This window comes from Mercenaria mercenaria, chromosome 13 (genome assembly GCF_021730395.1).
Source record: "Mercenaria mercenaria strain notata chromosome 13, MADL_Memer_1, whole genome shotgun sequence".
Taxonomy (NCBI): Eukaryota; Metazoa; Mollusca; class Bivalvia; order Venerida; family Veneridae; genus Mercenaria; species Mercenaria mercenaria.
The window spans coordinates 8,984,079-9,002,661 of NC_069373.1; the positions used below are offsets into that span (position 1 = coordinate 8,984,079).

Sequence of the window (18,583 nt, forward strand, 5' to 3'; positions counted from 1 at the left end):
TATTTTAGAGGGACCAAAAGTCTCCTTTCTGATTTTAGCAATTTAATATATATGCATATGTATACATGTTTATGCGATGAGACATTTATGTAATGCTGACTATTTATGGAAGCTATTGCCTTAAGTTCAAACTTCCCGGAGCAGAAAATGTCATTATGTCCTGTTTAACGCACCGTGGAACGTGTTTGTCTATATGTAAATCCCAATACAAACAATTAAACAGAATTAGCTACATATTTTAGTATTTATTTTAATAGCAACTCATCCCGGTCTATCGGAGATCAATATATTTTGCGTTTGAAATTGCTAAATATACACAAGCGTTCATGGATTATTTAAATAGACAGCGAGTATTAAGTCACCGTGTCATATAACAAGTGCTTGATTTAAATATTAAAAATCTCTTGTGGAATTACCTGGTTTAGATCATTATTTTTGCATTCAAAGACGTAAAAGATTTACCAAAAGGCGTTAAGAAAAAACAAAGTGAAATTTACACTTCATTGAAATCTTTTCCGAATTCTGTATACTTTATATTCCAATACGTAATGTATACATAAAGGACCTATAATAATGGCATTCTTTGCTAAATAGTCCATTTATTATTATAATAAATCTCGCCCTGTTCAAAAGGGATTGTATTTGCCAGCTATCATAATGGACGTCCATTCAAGCGTACGCCGCTATTCGCTTACTTATGTTTAAAATGTGTATCGCTACACCTAGATTTCGGCCGGTTTAATTCATCTGACACTTGGAAAATTGTCATCAAGTCTGTGACACCTGTCTTGGATTATAGCATTTTCGTTCTTTAATAAGCATAATCGGGCACTGTTTCCTATTTATAATCGATCATGTACTATTGAACTGTCGGAATACCAATCTATAAGTGTGAGCTTGCATCGGAACGTATTTCATTTTCATTTTTTATTGGCACCTGCGTTAAAAGTGTTAAAGAATCTTATATTAAAACAGGCTCAAATGACAATATTTCAAAGAGAGAAGAAGAAACTGTGTTAAATAATGAGGATATATCTGTCAGGGTGAAGAACAACCATTAGTATGCAAATGTCAGCGGAATGCTCTAGTTATGACATACGGGTGGAGAAAATTAACACTTGATATATAGTGTATTATAATGTAAACAGAGGCCATAGAGTGTGAATGTTAGATTTAAGCCCACACCTTGCTGAACTTGGGCGAATTAAAATACCAAAAAAGTGAAGACTGTAATTTATTTTATAAAAGTATCTTTAATTAAAATCATTGAGGTTTCACGCTGTAATGATTTCAGCAATCGCTACTTTATAGTGAAAACACCCTCAAATTGAAAGGATTATTGCGTTAGCTGGATTTTTGTGCACATTATAATTTGGATTATTACAATGAAACAGTTCTGATTTCGGATTACAAAATGGATCCAAACCTTTACCAAAATCAAAATCTGGACGGTTCAATGAATTTCTCAAATCCTGGTCCACTTAATATGTCAGGGACAAACTTTGGCAACCTGCAGGGTTTAACCCCAGAACAGTTGATGCAGCTTCAACAGATCAACCAGCAACAGATACAACAACTGCAGGCACAGCTGGCACAAGTCCAGCTAGCTGGAACCACAGTGGCCGGTTCGAATCCATACATGACCAGCTTTTCTGCAGTATCGCCTACCTCGCCAGTTGGTATCAACACAGGACCATTGTATGCTCCAAATGCCCAGAGTTCTCCAGTGATCAATCCTAATTTCATACCGACATTTCCAGTAGCGGGCTCAGCTCCCGCCATGTCACCCGGCAGCGGACCGATTCCACTGAACGCTTCAATGAACATATCTTTAAATGGACAAATGCCAAAAAATCCACAATCCAACATGAACACTCCAAGTTATAACCAAATGACTTATCCTAATACCTCTACAGGGATTAACGGTCAGTTATCTAACCAGATTCACGTTCAAGTGCCTAATCAGTTGAATCAGTTTGAGGGACAAGCACGCTTCGTTACGGCTCCAAATAGCTTACAGCTTCAGCATGTTAACCAACCACGTAGCTTATCCAGCAGCAGTTATAGTTCGTCGGCGCCGTCAACGCCACAGGATTCCCCGGCAGTTGCTAAAAAGCCACAACAGTTTGTTGCTTCCGTGCCTGACGGGCCTACGTTCATGCAACGGCCACGTCAGCAGGTAACTTCCCCACCGTCGGCACGCCCTCCGCCGGGGGCGGCATCTGATCGGAGCAGCACATCATCCTCGATACCTGGCTCTCCAGCAAGTTCAGGAAATCCGCCGTTTTCCCCAGACGGCAGCTTGTCCGATTCGTTTGGACCCGTTTCACCAGAGGGAACACCCAAGAAAGGGATGAATGGTGAGGTAAAGGCTGGTTTGCACATAAAGAACAAACCGTTACAACACGAAACAAGATACCCACAGGACAAATGTTATCACTGCATGAAAAAAGTATACCCAATGGAAAAATTAGGACCTGTGAGAGGGGTTGTCTTTCACAAGATATGTTTCAAATGTAAAACTTGTAATACCACTCTTAATATGAAAACTTTCTTCCATAACCAAAATGATTCGTTCGATAAATCTGTTTATTGTAAATCACATCAGCCCATATCAACAGACAAGGGTCCTAAGCTTGACGCAGACAGTTTTGAAATAAAGTCTGCCCTGAAAGCTCCGAAAAAAGGCGGTGTTACTCCGGAATCAGAACGGGTACCAATACATAAATATAGCTACGATGTCACGTGCAAAGAAATAGAGCACGCGCGTAAAGCTCCAGTAGCAGACCTTCAATCCGGGGTTAAAACTAGGAATCATGCTTGGAGCAAGTCTAAGAGGGAGAACTATAGTACACTGCCGACAGCTCTAGTAAAACATGACGAACAAGTTCCGGAGTATGACGCGGATGAATATCACCGACATATCGTAGAAACACAACCGGATTATTGACATCTGTGATAAGAATGATTTTTTTTGATATTTAAGGATATTTTACGGGTTCCGTACATGTAAAAGACTGTGTTTTCACTGTTGGAATTTATAACTGGTGGTTTGGCACTGTGCTATTTATTTGGGATGTGGTTGTCATGTTGAGAAATATAAGCGGTTGAAAACAAGACTTGTGAAAATGCACTACAGGGAAGCATGAGGGTGGTTGCTTTACTGTGAAGTTGTGAGATATGCACAGCATCTGTCAAACCGAGAATATATTGCAGTTGTAGATTTTGTATCCAACTTAAGATAGATTATTATTCTGTTGAAATCTTCGATTATCCTTCATGAAATATATGCTTTTTTAAAATGTAACTTGTATTTTATAACATTGTTGTGTCAGTTAAAGTATTCATACTGCCGATATGTGTAGAAGCATCAATCAAAATCTAAATATAAGTTATATACTAGATATTATATAACATGTAATATGTGGTAACTTGTATTTGTTACGTTACATATTATGCACAATTGTAATTTTACACCCGACGGTTGTCTAAACACACTGTTATTTAAAGCGAACAATTTACTTAATATTTTTCAATTTTATTTCCACTGAGTTTAGATGGAAGATGTAAATTTTTAAAGTACTTTAGCACATTTTTGACAGCGGTGTTAACGTTTATGCTAGAATACTCTTCTTATTTACTGATAATGAAATTCAGTCTTTCTTTAAAACACTCATACTGTTATATTTTCTCTTAAGTGTCCTTGGATCAGAAATTTGAAAACTATGTTTTATATTCGTGCGTATTGTCAAATTTTAGACCTTGTAATTTTTTCTCATATTTGTCAAATGCAGTTTTTATATTAACAAACTCTTTGAATTCCCGGAATAACCTTGGAACAGCAAGTGTCACCTTAACTAAAATATTTATTTCTGTTTACATAATGGTGCCGTTTGTATGCGTTACGGAGAAAGATAATATCGTACAGTCCTTTTGAATTCAATGAAAGGCAAAATATCAATTTTCATGTATATTTGATTGAATTTAAAGACTTTTAAATCAGACTATGTAACAAGCATTTTAATGGTCTAAGTATTTTAGCAAATAGTTTGAAGGAAACAACATGAAAGCTATTTTAGCTAACTCAATTATTTGGTTTTTATTTCTATTTTTTTTTTTTGTAATTTCGGAATGCTTTCTTTATACAAATTTAGTGAAGAAATACATATATTAAGCAACTTGTCGGACCAGTTGTTGAATAAATGTACAAAAATCCTATTTATTCAAGTATTTAATGATATACACTACATGTAATGTTTTCTGTACTGATTACAGATTATAGTTATGAATGAGAAATAAACAAAGCCCAGCATAGCGCCAAAATATACTGTTAAAGTATATTATGATCGATCTGTAAGAATGTGTACATTGTAATCAATTATATATACCATGTTCAAAGCTATAGTTCTTTTAATCTACGGGCAAAACATGTTGGGGTTGAAGAACTTCTAATTGTTTTGTGTTGAAGGCGCGACCGCGGTGATATTATGTCTACTAGTTTTGTGTACCATCATATTTCAAAATGTCTAAGTATTTTTAATTGGGGTCATATGGTGACTTTCCAGGTTTTGTCGGTATAGTAAAACCCGGTGTGTCCCTCATGCATTATTTTTGTCACGGGCGGGCACCTAGGCAGACCCATCGACCCTCTGTAAGACAGCTTACTCACATGAAAGAATTCTACACCTCAAGGGATGTAGTGATCCAGCACGTTTCTGAATAAAATATTTAAGTGACTGATAAACATTTCTTTATCTTACTTAACAACTGCAGACGAAAAAAACCTAGTAGCTGTTGTGTTTCCCTCATTCTTAAATGTCACGACACTTTCATATATATACTTTCTTGATTTTACCAAGTGCATAGTTCATGTATTTGCTCCTAAAGATTTCAAAATAATCGGATATATACTGCTTGTTGAACTGTGTAAACCTCATTTGAAATAATGTTTTCAAATGCACAGGACCATGTAAGAGATGTAGATTATTTCTTCAAGGTAAATTACTTCTCCTTAATTGATACCTATAGTTAGTATAACACATGGCGGTACAAAATATCAACATTGGCGGGGCTGGTTGAAATAGGTTATCATCAAATATTACCTAGTCCTCGAGCCCCATCTATCTGGCATTGCCCATCTGTCTGGGACTGTTCGATGTATCCAAAAACAACAAATTCTATCATTTGGGAGGGGGTTGGGGCACAGAGAGATAGGTTTGTTTAATAACTGAGTTGTATTTGATCAGTGTTGTCTTGGTCCTTTTTTTCACTAGTATAATTATTACTTGTCCCCATCGATGTATATAGGATACATAGGCGTTTTTCGCGACGGTGTGTTGCGTTCAATACTAAATATAAAATTTGGTACCTTAACACTTTTTTTCGCGCGATAATGTACGGACTTTCAAACATTTGTTGTCAAACACAATTTAATGAACATAGATTCAAGCCAAGATAAATGTAAGCTGTTAATACATAGTAATGAAGAACATTTCATAAAGGTCTGCTGCCATATTCATAGATAACAAAAGCCAGTGGAATTTTCCAAGCTTCCCTATAATTGTCCGCTGGCATATTTTGCGGCCCTGGCTGTTTTTCCTGTACTCAATACTACTGTTCTTACACTACGTTTTAATTTGTTGATATTAAGGCAATCTAACCAGATCCGCTTCTTCCCATCTTTCAATTACCCAATCACTGCTTGTGCGAATAACCTTAAGTATAAACACATTTTTGTGTCACGTTGTCGGCGAAGCTTTCTTTACTGTATAACAACATATTAACAATAAAAATTATGTTAAGTACTGTAATTTATGATACTTGACAAACTCCTTTCAAACAATGTTTTATACTAGATATGTTATTTCATGCATTATTTTTTTTATTACACTTTATGTGTAACATCAGTAAGATGAATAGTTGTTATAACCCTAGTTGGTATGGAACACTTTTGTCAGCTATTTCAATTATACTATGGGCACGACTTATATCAAAGAATATGCCATGTGCTATAATTATACTTTGTGCATATGCAATTTGTTTTTTTGGTAAAATACTACAACTACATTTGCAAATCATATATTTTTGTATAGGCCACGCGCAAGCCTCTTGATACGATATATGCCATTAGCAGAGCTCATGTTTTGGAAATATGCAATATGCAAAGCTTATGTTTTTGATATATGTCATCTACAAAGCTTTCGTTTAAGTATATGCCATGTGCAAAACTCTGTTTTTGGTGAAAGTCATGTACAAAGCTTATGTTTTAGTGTAATTATGTCATGTGTAAAACTTGAGTTTTGAGTAAATACCATGTGCAAAGGTTATGTGTTTGGTATATGTCATGCACAAGGCTTATATTTTTTAGTCCCCTACTGGTTGAAAACCAGTTTCGGGGACTATAGGAATGCGCTTTTTCGTCATTCCGCCCGTCCGTCCTCAATTTCGTGTCCGGTTCATAACTCTGTCATTCATAAAGGGATTTTAATATTACTTGGCACAAATGTTCCTCAGGATGAGACGACATGTCATGTGCAAAACTCGGACCACTGGCTCAAAGGTCTAGGTCTCAATTGGAGGTCAAAGGTCAACAGGGGTTTTTCCTATCAGGTCCATAACTCTGTCATCCATAAAGGGATTTTAATATTACTTTTCACAAATGTACCTCACAATAAGTAAACATGCACAACGTTCAGACCCCTAGCTCAAAGGTCAAGGCCACACTTGGCAGTCAAATGTTATCATGGCATGAACAGGATCTGTTTCGTGTCCGGTCCATAACTCATTCATTTAGGGATTTTAATATTGCTTGGCAAAAAAAAAATCCCAATGATAAGACAACGTGTAATGCGCAAAACCCGGACCCCAGCTCAAAGGTCAAGGTCACAATTGGAGGTCAAAGGTCAACAGGGCTTTTTTCTGTCCGGTCCATAACTTTGCCATCCATGAAGGGGTTTTAAAATTACTTGGCACAAATAATCCCAATGATAAGACGACGTGTCATGCGCAACACCCAGAACCCTAGCTTAAAGGTCAAGGTCGCACTTGGAGATCAAAGGTCAGTTGGATTTTTTTTTCTGTCCTGTCTATAACTTTGTCGTGTAAAACAGGATTTAACTATCAGTGGGTACAAATATTCCCCTGGATGAGACAACGTGTCATGCGCAAAACCTGGGGTCTTAGCTGAAAGGTCAAGGCACACTTGGAAGTCAAAAGGTCAAAAGGGGTTTTTCCTGTCCAGTCTGTAACTCAACAATCTTTAAAGGGATTTTAATATTACTTACCACAATGAGACTGAATGCCATGCGCAAGAACACGGCCCCTAGCTCTAAGGTAAATGTCACATTTAGAGGCCAAAGGTCAGATACAAGAACGACTTTGTCCAGAGCATTCCTTCTTCATGCATGGAGGGATTTTGATGTAACCTGGCTCAAATGTTCACTACCATGAGGCGGATTATCAAGAACCTGGTCCTTAGGTCTAAGGTCAAGGTCACACTGAGAGGTCAAAGGTCAAATTCAAGAATGACTTTGTCCGGAGCATTTCTTCTTCATGCATGGAGGAATCTGGATGTAATTTGGCACAAATGTTCAGCACCACGAGGCTCCCTTGTTGTTAGAATTACTTCCCTTTGTTACTACTATAAATAGCTTATATTGTAACTTTTTTATTACTGCCCGTAGGGACAAATCAAGACTACTTTTCTGTGGTACAACATGCATGTTACATCCAAGTTTTAGGTGTATTTTAACCTATCTCTACCTGGTAAAGAGTTTGTGTGGACTTATTTTATATAGAATTTTTAACAACTTTGTTGTTACTATAAATAACTTACCACTTTTCTGTGGTACAACATGCATGTTACATCCAATTTTTCTGTGTATTTTGACCTATCTCTACCTGGTTAAGAGTTTTGTGTGGACTTATCTTATATAGAATTAACAACTTTAGGTTTTTGTATATGCAAATTTTAATCCAAGTGTTTTGTTATAACATATTGTATATATAGTACAATATTGTTTATACATCATTGGCAGATATCGGTTCATTATGCTATTCTGCAGTAGAGAAAATTAGGTGCCTTCCAATAGGGGAGTTTGTATTGCACGGCAATACTTCATTCACTTGTTGTATCTGTCATGTACAAAACTTATGGTCATGTATGTGTGTGGCTTATGATCTTGTATATGCTTTACATGTTTTATCTATCACATCTCGGGATTACCTAATGATATTAACTGAATGTCTCCTATAATATTTAGAACAATACGAGAACAAAGGATGCTGTTAACTGCTACAGTATCACATGAATGTTTTGTATAAAAAACAAGAGCTGTCGGAGGACAGCAACGCTCGACTATTTAACAGCCTTGTCGCTTGAATGAATAAGAAAGTCGAAAAAGGGGCATAATTTAGTAAAAAAGTAAAATAGGGTTATGGAACCTGCATAGTGCTTATCAGCTCATGACAGTGAACTAGTGTGTGAAGTTTCAATCCTTTCCCATTAGTGGATACTGAGATACCAGCTTACATACAAAAACTTAACCAAAAATTTCTATGTTGAAAAAGGGCATAATTTTGTAAGAAAGCAAAATAAAGTTATGGGACCTGCTTTGGACACGTCAGATCATGACAGTGAACAAGTGTGTGAAGTTTCAATCCATTCCCATTAGTGAGTACTGAGATACCAGCTTACATAAAAAAACCTTTATCAAAAAATTCTAAGTCGAAAAAGGGGCATAATTTTATAAAAAAGCAAAATAGAGTTATGGAACCTGTGCAGTGTAAGTCAGTTTATCACAGTAAATAAGTGTGTGAAGTTTCAATCCATTCCCACAAGTGGTTACTGAGATAACAGCTTACATACAAAACCTTAACCAAAAATTTCTAAGTCAAAAAAGGGGCATAATTTTGTAAAAAAGCAAAACAGAGTTATGGAACCTGTGCAATGTAAGTCAGTTTATCACAGTGAATAAGTGTGTGAAGTTTCAATCCATTCCCACAAGTGGTTGCTGAGATACCAGCTTACATACAAAAACTTAACCAAATCGGGATGCGGACGCCGACGCGGACGCGGACGCCGACGCATGGGCGAGTCTAATAGCTCTACTATTCTATGAATAGTCGAGCTAAAAACGAGCCGTGCCATGAGAAAACCAACATAGTGGCTTTGCGACCAGCATGGATCCAGACCAGCCTGCGCATCCGCGCAGTCTGGTCAGGATCCATGCTGTTCGCTAACAGTTTCTCCAATTCCAATAGGCTTTAAAAGCGAACTGCATGGAGCCTGACCAGACTGCGCGGATCCATGCTGGTCACAAACCCACTATGTTGATTTTCTCATGGCACGGCTCAATTATCTATTTGATTCAAGCTTTAGCGGATTCATGTCTAACGTCTAACATTTAAAACAACACAGTTTCATGAACTTTTTGAAAAGCCAGCTAGCTATCTCTTCTACATGTAGTCTGTGTAGACATTTAACTATTTATATTATGACATGATATTATTGTTAAATTATGTTATTGTTATGCACAATATTATATAAACTTGTTACGTACGCCAAATGTTTTCCTTGTCGCTTTGAATAATACAAAAAAAAAAAAATGTTAGCGGTTACCGTCCGTCCGTCTCCGCATTAAGCTTGTCCGGCTTTCACAGGTCAAACTGCTGGCCGGATTTTGACGAAACTTCATAGGAATGATCAGTACCAAGCCTAGTTGTGCATATCGCCGACACGTTCCGCTTCGCAGCATAAAATGGCCACCAGAGCTAAAGATAGAAAACTCTTGTCCGGCTTTCACAGCTTAAACTGCTGGCTGGATTTCGACGAAACTTCACAGGAGTGTAGTTGTGCATATCGTTGACATGGTCCGCTTCGCTGCACAAAAAGGCCACCAGAGCTAAAAATAGAAAAATCTTGCCCGGCTTTCACAGGCCAAGCTGCTGGACAGATTTCGACGAAACTTCACAGGAGTGATCAGTACCAAGCCTAGTTGTGCATCGCCGACACGTTCCGCTTCGCTGCACAAAGTGGCCGCCAGAGCAAAAGGTATACATAGGGGGAGACATATGTTTTTGTGACAAAAACACCTTACAGTTTTAAACGGAGTTGTATAATAATGTAGTGAGGTGCTTATAGCATGCTCCGAGTAAAAAAGCTTTATTACAACGGGCTCAAACCAATTGTAAACTATGTTTCGTAGTCACGCCATATAAACGTCATGTGCATGCCAAGGTGACCAGTCTGTGTAAAAACAGAAAGGCGTGTCTTTTAACCATATCAGGATGAGGGGAATAATAGAAAAGAAATTGTGTGTCCATTAATGTTTTTGTCGTAATGGGGGTATCTTAGATTTGCCATTTCCTGCCGCTCAACAGTGTGTCCTAAACTCTTCATAGCGTTACGGCAAAAAATGATTTTTTTTGCTTTAAGATTAATGCTTGTGAGTTCTTTTTTTTTTTCAATTTGCTTTTGCATTGTCTTTGTGTGGGTTTTGTTGATACTAACGAGTAGTGACTTTACGTCAAACTTGTTGTCGTAAGTTAGCCCAAGTATACTTGTAATCCGGAAATGGCGGTGGACAGTAGTCCATAGTTAGAAGTGCTAAGAGTTTAGATATATCTGCAATGCATTCGTTAAGCCTTGAGTAGTTTTATTGTAACTGGTTCATTGCATTCGTTTTTAGCTCACAGCAAGAGTTATGGCCATTTGTTTATAAAAAATACCACAATTTACCCAGCCTTAATTTCTTCACTTTAGAAAGAATGTGCATGCCTCTTAAGAACTCGGTCAAATCTGACTTCGGATAAAACCATTTATGCACCACTGATGAATCGACAATGAGATATTTCACTCTTTCCATTCCAGCACTGTAATTTCTAAACAAAGCCCAGTTATATTTGACAAGAATATGTATTCTTATAAGATCTCGTCCAAGTTCGATTATGAACCAGATTAATGACATCATTTCTACACAAATGTAGACTTTTTTTTTTAAATATGTACTGTGTCATGTAAGAGTTCTGGTAATGTCAAATGATATATTGAGCATGTATGTGCTCTTAATTTAGCAATAGTTGCCGTTAATTAGCATCTATATATTGTAACATATACATTAGTTCCAATCCGTGATTCTAGTTACTTCCCCTGACAGTCCGTCCGTAATATCAGTGAAGTGAAAGTGATAATTATGTTACAAGCTGGACAAATTATGCATACATGTAATAGCACCAAACACGGTATGCGAATACTTATACGGATGTCAGAATGTGGAGTACTCAATATGTATCTCTGTGACATTGATTTTGAACTTGTCAGAAAGAGCAGTAGTATTTAGGCGAGCGATGTAAGTCCATCAAGGTCCTCTTGTTTTATATTTTCTATGAAACGAGATTATAGTTGATAAGTAATCTTATAAAGTCGAGATAAACGGCGGCTTTAAGCAAAGACTATTTTTAAATAACGAATGACTTGCAGCATCAGTCAAACAGCAATATAACTTGTGAAGTTATGGTGAACGGTTACAGGAAATATAAATCACGATGGAGATAAAACATTCAGTCGTTGATATCGCCTCGCAATGGACTTTTTAAAGTTGTACGTAGCGTCGGAAATTTGAATTTATATCTCAAAATATAATTTCCATAAATCACATGCTAAAAGACATTAAGATTTATCGACAACATTTTAAGTGAATTATTTATTATATGTATATAAATAGTTGGTAAGTTGCTTAAGTTTGTTATTCATATGCGGAATGACATAGCACTTTCTTCTCACTAGGGATCTGTTCGAAGCAACTGCTCTCAGTTTTGGACAAATAATGGTAAGGGAGAGTGTTTTGTATCTGCGTCCCCGCTCAGGTATTAACAAATGGTTTGGGAGAGTTTTAACACGCTTGATTCGGGGTCGCAATTAGCATGGAATGGTGTACTGGTTTTGTTGTACTGGATATGGGAGAGTGTATTTGACTTGGTTGCTCTGGTAACGGAGAGTGTTCTGGCTTTGTTTCACAGGACATGAAAGAGAGTACGCCTTTGTTTCGTTTGGAACGGGAAAGTGTATTGTCTTTGTTTCACTGGGTACGGGTGAGTGTACTGACATTGTTTCACTGGGTACGGGTGAGTGTACTGACATTGTTTCACTGGGTACGGGTGAGTGTACTGACATTGTTTCACCGGGTACGGGTGAGTGCATTGCCTTTGTTTCGCTGGGTAAGGGAAAGTTATTGACTTTGTTTCACTGGATAAGGGAGAGTGTATTTGGTTTTGCTGCGCTTGGTACGTGAGAGTGTATTGTCTTTGTTTCACTGGGTACGGGTGAGTGTACTGACATTTTCATGGTACGGGTGAGTGCATTGCTTTGTTTCGCTGTAAGGAAGTTATGACTTTGTTTCTGGAAAGGGAGAGTGTATTTGGTTTTGCTGCCTTGGTACGTGACAGTGTATTGGCTTTGTTTCACTGGGTACGGGTGAGTGTACTGACATTGTTTCACCGGGTACGGGTGAGTGCATTGCCTTTGTTTCGCTGGGTACGGGTGAGTGTACTGACATTGTTTCACCGGGTACGGGTGAGTGTACTGATTGTTTCTCGCTGGTACGGGTAGTGCATTGCCTTTGTTTCGACTGGTAGGGGTAAGTTATTTACTTTGTTTCACTGGATAAGGGGAGGATGTAATTGGTTTTGCTGGTTGGTCGTGAGTGTCATTGTCTTTGTTTCACTGGGTGCGGTGAGTGCACTGACATTGTTTCACTGGGTGCGGGTGAGTGCACTGACATTGTTTCACTGGATGCGGGTGAGTGCACTGACATTGTTTCACTTGGTGCGAGTGAGTGCACTGACATTGTTTCACTGGGTACGGGTGAGTGCATTGGATTTGTTTTACTGGGTACGGGAGAGTGTCCTGGCTTTTTTTCCAATTGACACAGGAGAGTGTTTTTGCTTTGTTTCGTTTGGTATGAGAGAGTGTATTGGCTTTGTTTCACTGGGTACTTGAGAGCGTGTTGGCTTTATTTAGCTGTGTACGGGAGATAATATTGGCTTTGTTTCACTGGGTACGGGAGAGTGTATTGGCTTTGTTTCGCTGGGTACGGGAGAGTGTATTGGCTTTGTTTCACTGGGTACTTGAGAGCGTATTAGCTTTATTTAGCTGTGTACGGGTGATCGTATTGGCTTTGTTTCAATGGATATGGGAGAGTGTATTGGCTTAGTTTCGCTGTGTACGGGTGATCGTATTGGCTTTGTTTCACTGGGTTCTTGAGAGCGTATTAGCTTTATTTAGCTGTGTACGGGAGATCGTATTGGCGTTGTTTCAGTGGATATGGGAGAGTGTATTGGCTTTGTTTCACTGGGTACTTGAGAGCTTGTTAGCTTTATTTAGCTGTGTACGGGTGATCGTATTGGCTTTGTTTCAATGGGTATGGGAGAGTGTATTGGCTTTATTTCGCTGGGTACGGGAGGATGTATTGGCTTTGTTTCACTGGGTACGAGGGTGTATTGGCTTTTTTCATGGGTACGGGAGATGTATTGGCTTTGTTTCAGTGGTATGGGAGAGGTATGCTTGTTTCGTGACGGAGGTGTATTGCTTTGTTTCACTGGTACTTGGAGATATTAGCTTTATTTAGTGTGTACGGAGTCGTATGGCTTGTTTCGTGGTATGGAGGTGTATTGCTTTGTTTCGCTTGTACGGAGAAATAGTGGCTGTTCATTGGTACAGAGAGCGTCTTTACTTGTTTCACTGTAACGAGGCTATTACTTGTTTCACGTTAACGTGTATATGGGATATTGATTTGGTTTTGTTTCTGATTGGTATAGATGAATGCACTGGCTTTAATTGGACTGTTACGAAAGACAGTATTTACTCTGTTACACTTGTTAACGAAGAGTGAAGCAACTTTGTTTAAACTCGTATATACAAGTGTGTACAAACTCTGTTACACTTTCTACATGTACAAGTCCCGTACGATTTGTTACGCACTGTACGGGAATATGTACTGGTTCTGTTTTACTTGGCTTGGAACGAAATTTTGCACTATGTACTGGCAAGTGTACTGGTTTTGTTTCACCTACTACGGGAAACTTAGTGGGGTTGCTTCTAGTCACCTAGCTCTATTCCACTTGGTAGGGCAAAGTGTATTTGTTTTACTGGGCACGGAAGAGTAAGCTGCCCCTATTTCGCTCGATACAGGAGAGCTTCACTCTGCATTAGAGAGTGTACGGTCTCTGATTCACGCGGTACAGACGAGTTTGCAGTCGCTGTTTAACAGGGTACGGGCGAGTTTACTGTTACTGCTTCACTCTGCAAGAGGGGATGTACGGTCTCTGATTTACGCGGTAAGAAGAGTTTGCAGTCTCTGTTTAACAGGGTACGGGCAAGTTTACTGTTACTGTTTTACTCTGCACGAGAGAGTGTACGGTATCCGATTCATGCGGTAGAGAAGAGTTTGCAGTCTCTGTTAAACAGGGTACGGGAGAGTTTACTGTAACTGCTTCACTCTGTACGAGAAAGTGTACGGTCTCTAATTCATGCGGTACAGAAGAGTTTGCAGTCTCTGTTTAACAAGGTACGGGAGAGTTTACTGTTACTGCTTCACTCTGCACGAGAAAGTGTACGGTCTCTGATTCATACGGTACAGAATAGTTTGCAGTCTCTGTTTAACAGGGTACGGGAGAGTTTACTGTTACTGCTTCACTCTGCACGAGAAAGTGTACGGTCTCTGATTTACGCGGTACAGAAGAGTTTGCAGTCTGTTCAACAGGGTACGGGAGAGTTTACTGTTACTGCTTCACTCTGCACGAGAAAGTATACGGTCTCTGATTCATGCGGTACAGAATAGTTTGCAGTCTCTGTTTAACAGGGTACGGGAGATATGTCTGTTACTGCTTTACTCTGCACGAGAAAGGTACAGAAGACTTTGCAGTCTCTGTTTAACAGGGTACGGGAGAGTTTACTGTTACTGCTTTACTCTGCACGAGAAAGTGTACGGTCTCTGATTCATGCGGTACAGAAGAGTTTGCAGTCTCTGTTTAACAGGGTACGGGAGAGTTTACTGTTATTGCTTTACTCTGCACGAGAGAATGTACGGTCTCTGATTCATGCGGTACAGAAGAGTTTGCAGTCTCTGTTTAACAGGGTACGGGAGAGTTTACTGTTACTGCTTTACTCTGCACGAGAGAATGTACGGTCTCTGATTCATGCGGTACAGAAGAGTTTGCAGTCTCTGTTTAACAGGGTACAGGAGAGTTTACTGTTACTGCTTTACTCTGCACGAGAGAATGTACGGTCTCTGATTCATGCGGTACAGAAGAGTTTGCAGTCTCTGTTTAACAGGGTAAGGGAGAGTTTACTGTTACTGCTTTACTCTGCGCGAGAGAATGTACGGTCTCTGATTCATGCGGTACAGAAGAGTTTGCAATCTCTGTTTAACAGGGTACGGGAGAGTTTACTGTTACTGCTTTACTCTGCACGAAAGAGTGTACGGTCTCTGATTCATGCGGTACAGAAGAGCTTGCAGTCTCTGTTTAACAGGGTACGGGAGAGTTTACTGTTACTGCTTTACTCTGCACGAGAAAATGTACGGTCTCTGATTCATGCGGTACAGAAGAGTTTGCAGTCTCTGTTGAACAGGGTACGGGAGAGTTTACTGTTACTGCTTTACTCTGTGCGAGAGAATGTACGGTCTCTGATTCATGCGGTACAGAAGAGTTTGCAGTCTCTGTTGAACAGGGTACGGGAGAGTTTACTGATACTGCTTTACTCTTCACGAGAGAATGTACGGTCTCTGATTCATGCGGTACAGAAGAGTTTGCAGTCTCTGTTTAACAGGGTTCGGGAGAGTTGCACGAGAGAATGTACGGTCTCTGATTCATGCAGTACAGAAGAGTTTGCAGTCTCTGTTTAACAGGGTACGGGAGAGTTTACTGTTACTGCTTTACTCTGCACGAGAGAATGTACTGTCTCTGATTCGTTACTGCTTCACTCTGCACGAAAGAGTGTACGATCTCTGATTCATGCCGTACAGAAGAGTTTGCAGTCTCTGTTTAACAGGGTACGGGAGAGTGAACTCGTTTTGAGAAAGTGTTATATTTCTGTAAGAGGCTTCACAAGGTCCGGAAGTGTACCTACTGTTTTTATTTGTTTGGTTCTATGGGTGCGGGAGTGTGTACTAGCTCTTTTTCATTGGTTACGAGAGTGTTCTGTTTCTGGTTAACTTAGTGTAATAGCCCGGATACGGGAGATTTAATTCCCCATTAATGGTAATATCTCATAAAATGATGTGCTGTTTACAATTTTATGCAAGCTTCAAAGCGTTGTGACTCTTTTAGTTTTGTTTCCTTTTGATATTTCATACCATTTCATTATTATTTCATTCAGTCAAAGTATTTATTAAGATCCCAAACCCTCAAACAGTATTAACATTTTAGCTCGACTATACGAAGTATAAGGAGAGCTATCCTACTCGCCCCGACGTCGGCGTCGGCGTCGGCGTCTTTCCGCGTCCCCACCTTGGTTTAAGTTTTGGTGCACTTTCTCTTTTTTCAACTTATCTCTGTAATTACTTGATGGATTTGATTAAAACTTAAAATACTTATTCCTCATCATCATCCACATCATCTGACATAAGGGCCATAACTCTGGCACCAATATTTCATGAATTATTCCCCCTTTTCACTTAGATTTTCAGGTTAAAGTTTTGATGCACTTTCACTCTATCTCTGTTATTACTGAATGGATTTGATTCAAACTTAAAATAGTTGTTCAACATCATCACCCACATCATATGACACAAGGTGCATAATTCTGGCACCATCTTTTCATGAATTATTCCCCCTTTTTACTTAGAATTTCAGGTTAAAGTTTTGGTGCACTTTCACTCTACTTCTGTTATTACTGAATGGATTTGATTCAAACTTAAAATAGTTGTTCAGCATCATCACCCACATCATATGACACAAGATGCATAGCATAGCTCTGGCACAAGTTTTCATGAATTATTCCCCCTTTTTACTTTGAATTTTAGGTTAAAGTTTTATTCACTTTCACTCTATCTCTGTTACTACTGAATGGATCTGATTCAAACTTAAACAATTGTTCAACATCATTACCCTTATCATATGACACAAGGTGCATAACTCTGGCACCAATTTTTCATGAATTATTTCCCCTTTTTACTTAGAATTTTAGGTTAAATTTTTGATGCACTTTCACTCTGTCTCTGTTATTACTGAATGGATTTGATTCAAACTTAAAATAGTTGTTCAACATCATCACCCACATCATATGACGCAAGCTGCATAACTCTGGCACCAATATTTAATGAATTATGCCCCTTTTTGCTTTGGATATACTTATATAGTGTTTTGATACATTTTATCTTTACCAGTCTTATTACTTTAAGTTGATATTTTTGACATAGACTCAGGCTATTGTGAAATATCTTCATCCACAATTGGAGTCATTAAACACTCCAGTGACAGCTCTAGTTTCCTCAGATGTGCCCAGTTTCACTATCCAGCATCGAAATAGTCGAGCGCGCTGTCTCCTGTGACAGCTCTTGTTATGTTTTTGTCCTGCTTCCTCACAGTTTCGATTTTTTTTAGGGAAAAATGCTTGAAAGTAATACTAGTAATTGCATATTTTGACGAGCATCTTAAGTTATTTCAAAATGCAGGTAAGAGTGCTGTTGGTTTTGATTAATGAAAGTGTAACATTATGTCGGCTTGTTATGAAGATTTAAACCAGTGGGGATCATTTTACGTAGGTTGGCAGTCAAGATGATCCATATATTTCTATTCACACCATGCTGATTTGTGTATTTTAGTCCATTTATCCACCGTGAAAAGATATTTTGATGGATAGACAATCATCAGACAATTTTAAACACTGAATTGTTTGCGGACGGATATTTTAAAGATGATTGAATTATATGTCAACACGGTTTTTATCTATTCTCAATGTCGTGAGATGGGAAACGCGATAGCCTTTTTCATTGAAAACCAACATACCAAAGAAAAAATTCAATTATCTACCTGATATAAGACCATACCTTCTAAAAATAAACATTTTTTCAACCAAGATTACAATCATAACAATGTTGATAATCGTAAACCTGTTTTCATTGTCATATTAGCACATTGGATGTAATTTCGGGCGGGTGATTGTTGGGTTCGAATCCCATAAGAACAATGGCGTTTGACTATGGTCATCAAATACTGGCAAATACTGATTACTTATCACAGAAACATTTATCAGTCGCATTATCAGAAGTCATCAGAACTTTCCGATGTAAAATCAGTATTTTTTTTTAAATGAACTAGCACATAAATTTCATTTTTTTAATCGAACTTGGTTCATATATCTTGCAGACGGTAACGGTGAGATATCCCAACTACTGTTTTAACTTTTGTCAGCGTATTGCAGTTACCAAAATTGGTATAAGTTAAATGATGATTTGTGATACCGGTGTACGATAGGACAAGGGACCCGTTTCACGATGCCTACCTAGGACAAACTTAGAACTTAAAAGTATGGTTTCACAAACATCTTTTTATGTAGATTCAGTTTAACAATTCAGCTATTCTT

General features: G+C 38.4%; 1 protein-coding gene across 1 annotated transcript; it reads left to right on the top strand.

Moving 5' to 3' along the window:
- The first annotated feature begins 304 nt into the window (after nucleotides 1-304).
- Nucleotides 305-9,560, top strand: LOC123529929 (nuclear receptor coactivator 6-like). The gene has a single exon (XM_045310526.2). It carries the CDS (start codon nucleotides 1,415-1,417, stop codon nucleotides 2,948-2,950), a length of 1,536 nt encoding a protein of 511 aa, XP_045166461.2. The 5' UTR covers nucleotides 305-1,414; the 3' UTR covers nucleotides 2,951-9,560.
- Nucleotides 9,561-18,583: the final 9,023 nt, after the last annotated feature.

What these genes read in the sequence shown, in the direction of transcription:
- LOC123529929 (XM_045310526.2), top strand. Translation starts at nt 1,415, where the DNA reads ATGGATCCAAACCTTTACCAAAATCAAAATCTGGACGGTTCAATGAAT.